At 29.4% G+C, this 5,394-nt stretch overlaps 1 protein-coding gene across 1 annotated transcript in view; it reads right to left on the bottom strand.

Annotated features, from left to right (window-relative positions):
* Nucleotides 1–299: 299 nt before the first annotated feature.
* Nucleotides 300–5,394, bottom strand: part of LOC112519910 ((+)-neomenthol dehydrogenase) — a 7,447-nt gene continuing 2,352 nt past the window's right edge. Inside the window, exons 2-3 of the mRNA XM_025128229.1 lie at nt 1,841–2,029; nt 300–873 (exon numbers count right to left, since the gene is read on the bottom strand). Coding sequence (XP_024983997.1) covers nt 478–873; nt 1,841–2,029 — 585 coding nt within the window. The 3' untranslated portion in view covers nt 300–477. The remainder of the gene's footprint in view (nt 874–1,840; nt 2,030–5,394) is intronic.

Here is a 5,394-nt window from a genome sequence, read left to right as displayed (position 1 = left end):
TTCTATGTTTGGTAACATACTTTCAAAACTTGTATTTTGATATTTTAACGTTACTTTTCCATACAATTTGTCGAAACAAAAACTCAATAGATGTAAATTCATTATTTGAGTGGGTCCCATCACGTGATCACATGTGTACACCTCAACAATCATCTCTTCGTTATGCTTATGCTCTTTGGCAGTTTGTCTCCAAGTGATGACCATCAGAAATTCCAAACCCCCCTAAGTGATGACCAACGGTGCAATATATATTGAAAATAACTGATTTAAGTCTAGCTGATATTAAACTTTAATATTACAGATATAAACTGAAATACTGTATTCTTTCATAACTAAATGATACTCAGGCTAAAGGCTAACTTGATAAGAATCAATCAGAACACGATTGCCAACAACACAACGGTATATTAATTGTAAAAAAGTTTTAGACTAATAATCAATAGTAATATTTAATACGGTCGAGCATGTTAATCAATGCTACAATTTTGAATGCATGCCACGGGTGGTGGATCCTGTATAAAATTTCCCAGTGGTTAGACGAGATGGTGAAAGCAATGCTAGCGATGCTGCCATTTCTGCAGCATCATCAGCCGAATGCTTGCCCTGGCCATCCGTCATGGCTGTCTGAGTGAACCCTGGACAAAAACAATTGACACTCACCAAACCTTCATACCGCCTCGCCAAAACCCGTGAGTATGCGTTCAATGCAAGCTTCGACACTGAATAATCCGTCCATATATCTGGCCATCCTTGTCTTTCCCATCTTCCATCTTTCACATCTTGCAAAAACACACCCACCACCATATCTATTCGATCTTCACTTAGTCTCTTTTCGTCTCCTAGTATTGCCTTCATTTTTGTGTTCTTCAGCTTCTGCATTTAATAAATAAATCGATTAAAATATAATCTAAGGGTTAATGTCGATTGAATAGATGATATATTCTTTTAATAATGTAGTAAATGCGTTAGAGTCTCATATCAGCCATATCCTGGTCACTTTTCTTAAATATATGTTGGAACAGTTCTTTTTTCCTTAAGAATTTATTTGTAGGGTAATTTACAAGTTCCACGTATTATCACAATCTCATATGGTATCAAACGCTACAAGAAAATTGGCTTTATAATACGGCACAAAAAAATGTGTAACCAATATAGTAGATTGTTCTATATGACTTAAGTTTAATACACACACACACACACACATATATATATATATAGGTTAAATCAAATGAGAACCACAAAAAGGTTACAAATGTCTTGAGAACTGATTTAAAAATAAATGTTTACATGATTTTTTTTCCATCAAACGCTAGAATTTAAGATATTGTTTCACATATATTATGATAAATCATAGCTTTTGATAAAAAAAAATGTAAAATATATTTTTATATCGATTCTTACAGGTTTGTAACGTTTTTGTAGTTCTCATTTTGTTACCGTCACACACACACACACACACACACACACATATATATATATATATATATATCCTACGTCAAAGAGTTAATTTTATAGAACGTTTATGGACGTTTTAACAAGCTTTTATGCCACCTTTAAAATAAAACATTCTATTATTTGTTTTGTGTCCTTTAAACTTGATTTTGCTATATGATAAGCAAAATCTACCATTTTAGAGACTCAAACACGGTGGCATATGCACGTCTAACCTTCATGGGAAAGATGGGAAGTGAAGTCTCACATCAACTTAGACTTGGAGCATTTTCATTCGATGTATGTTGGGTCCTCTTCTAGTATGGTTTCATATATTCAAAAGGTTTATATATAGTTATATATATGTATATATACATATATATATATATATAGTTGTATATATACATACATCTAATGTGCCAAGTCTTGAAGAGATGTTGAGAATGCGAGTGATGAAAGGAGAATTGGAGGGACGGCAGAGAGGGAGGATGGCCTCTGTCAAGAGTTTGGATCCATAGTAGTTGGTCTTCACCACTGTTTCTGCATGTTCCATCGAGTTTTCCTTCATGGCGTTGAAACACACAGCTGCATTGTTCACCTGTCACATTATATATATATATATATATATATATATATATATTGTTGGCACTAGTTAGCTATGTATTGATTAATTATATATGATATTTAATATATAATTTATATGTATATTGATATTGGATTTATCAAAGATGATCAAAATCATCCAACAACATGACATGCATGCAGTATATATATATATATATATATATATCATATTATTGATTCGTCTCATATGGTGTATCTGCGTTTGTCATTCGAGAACTGCAGACATGCTATGTAATACGTATATATTTATGTCAGGTGATGATAATATACATATATATATATATATATAGCATGTCTGCAGTTCTCGAATGACAAACGCAGATACACCATATGAGACGAATCAATAATATGATATATATATATATATATATATATATATAGAGAGAGAGAGAGAGAGAGAGAGATGGTTGGTTATTATACAACTCTTGACATTTGTGCAACCAATACAACCTAATCTCAACCGTCCATTTCATTTGATTAATATGTGATTTAATAGAAGTTTTTATTGTTTCATAATATAAAGTATCCATCATAATTAATGAATCATATTCATCTTCCATAAATATTCAAATCACAATAAATGAACTCTCATCATTTCCATAAATATCTCAATATATTGGATTGCATTGGTTGTACAAATGCGACTGATTGTATTTAAACCAAACTCTATATATCTATATAGGGGCTGGTTCAAATGCTAACTAAGATTATCGTGTTAACTTTGTTAACCGATCTTGGCCATTAAGTTGAATAATAAACGATTGTGATTTAATGATATTTAAAAATTAATTATTAAATTGATATTTTCAATTAACATATGTGAACAAAATATCAAAGGGTATTTAGGTAAAAATTAATATTTTGATACACGAGTTGTCAGACATATGAACAACTTGTCTATATCCTCAAAACACATCAAACAAAAACGATTAGATATATGAACAACATGTGAACCGTATGAACATATTCTGTAAATTCAGGAGTCAACTATGTTGTATGTACATGAACACCTACGAAACTTGTGTTCACATGAATCACAGATACTGTTCATATTCATGTGATGTGATTGTGCATATGTATCGATATGAACATTTATTGCCTTTGATATGTGTTCATGATCAATTAGTGAGATGTTTAAAATTTGTAACTCCCAATTAATTATTAGGGAGTTACATAAATATCAAATTAACTAATTACCCTTGTATTTAATATATGACTTATATTTAAACATAAATAAAAGATGGAATATGATTGATTAAGTTTGGTTAGTATAGTTAACACAAATTTATTGGTTAGTATTTGAACCAAGCTATATATATATATATATATATATATATATATATATAGTTTGTTTCAAATACAACCTGTTGCATTTGTACAACCAATGCAACCCAATAAATTGAAATATTTATGGAAATGATGAGAGTTTATTTATTATGATTTGAATATTTATGGAAGATGAATATGGTTCATTAATTATGATCAATACTTTATATTAGGAAACAATCAAAACTTCTATGAAATCACATATTAATCAAATAAAATGGACAATTGAGATTGTGTTGTATTTGTTGTACAAATGTCATGAATTATATAATAAATATATATATGTGACAAATCAAAAGCAAATCATGCAAATGTTGCATATCTTAATTATAAACCAATCTTAACCATCCATGCAAATTATCAAATCAAAGTCAAAGATGTAGATTAAATCGGTTCCGAAATTTCCTCTAAACCTTATTTGCAACTAATTTGATAACCGCCTAAAATTTCAAAATGCATAAAATCAAGTGCCGAGATTGGTATGTAAGGTGTGCAACATTCATATGCGTGTGTGTGTAGAGGTTCAAACGAGAACATCTATAGGCCTTCAAATTATTTAACCCATAATTAAAATTAAAAGAAAATAGACTAATTAATTATGAATTTGTATTTATCTATAATTTTGGTGACATCCTTATATCTAAAATCAATACATATAACATGTTAACCAACATCAAATAATTATCAAATGATTATCACAACAAAATCACATAATGAACCGACAGAGCTATGAATATAGACGTTATCATCATTCGTTTTCAATTATCACAACATTATCACATTGCTATCACAACAAAAAAATCACATAATTATGAGATGATTATTACATTATAAAAAATCTTCAACTTATCAAATAATTATCACATTATTATCATGGCAAAATCAGATAATTATCACAATATTATCAATTCATTATCGACAACGGACACATCGACATAAAAAGTCTCTGATGATAATAACAAAATTTAAAAGATAAAGATAAATCTAGGATAACATAAAAATATGGATAAATACTAATTAAATTTCATTTATTCTAATTTTTATTGTATGTTAACTAATTTGGAGGCCCAAAAATATTCTCGTATTTTCGTAAAATAAAAGTGTTCCCGTTTGAAACCCTTTCATATATGTGTGTGTGTGACTAATCAATATTGAATACTGTGATAACCATTTTTATTTGTTGTTTCACATTTTGAAACAATGAATGTGCAAATTAATATAGTATTGCTTTATATTGTAAATATTTTTAAAATCTACTATTAGTATTTTTTTTGTTTCATATTATGAAACAACATTTATATCCACATATATTAACAAGAAATAATCAGTAGTTCATATGGTTTTTTCCTTTTCATTTAGTTATGTCTCTATATATCTATATTGATGTGTATAAACATCATTGTATATTTTCAATTTGTATTATTAATAATTTGGAAGGTATATTAAAACAAGAAAGTTTGTCTCAAACTTAAAATACACCTCAGATAAGCGATGGCGACCACACTTACCATGGTTAGTGCTTACCGGGATAGATTATTGCATACGATTCGTTTTAGTGAATAAAATCTTACTCGGTAAGTAAACGATAGTACTGAATTTTACAGGTAAATGCTTATTAGATAAGCGTTTAGGTAAACGGCCCCTAAATAATTTCTAAAAACTTTTAGAAAAGCTTTTCACTGTAACCTAGAAATTCTTTTCAAAACCATAAGAGTGGTGTCTGATTGGTTTGAGATTGAGCTCCAAATATCAAAAGTGCCTGAAGGTCTCAGGTTTAAATCCAAGAAGAAATAAAAATCCTCTTGTAGCCACCAAGGTTCAAATGCAGTGACTCCGGGTTACCCGCAAAACATGTGGTCGTCCTGAGATTAGTCGATTCGGATAACGGGTTTAATGCCCAGATTAATTATAAAAATTCTTGTTCAAATGAGGTTATTGTATTAAAATAAGTGTTTATATTCTTATTGTAAGTTGTACTAGAATAAACGTTCAATTTCAAAAGTAAGTATTTAT

Source organism: Cynara cardunculus, assembly GCF_001531365.2.
Source record: "Cynara cardunculus var. scolymus isolate 2C chromosome LG 10, CcrdV1, whole genome shotgun sequence".
Classification (NCBI taxonomy): domain Eukaryota; kingdom Viridiplantae; phylum Streptophyta; class Magnoliopsida; order Asterales; family Asteraceae; genus Cynara; species Cynara cardunculus.
This window is presented reverse-complemented; position numbering and strand designations above follow the sequence as displayed.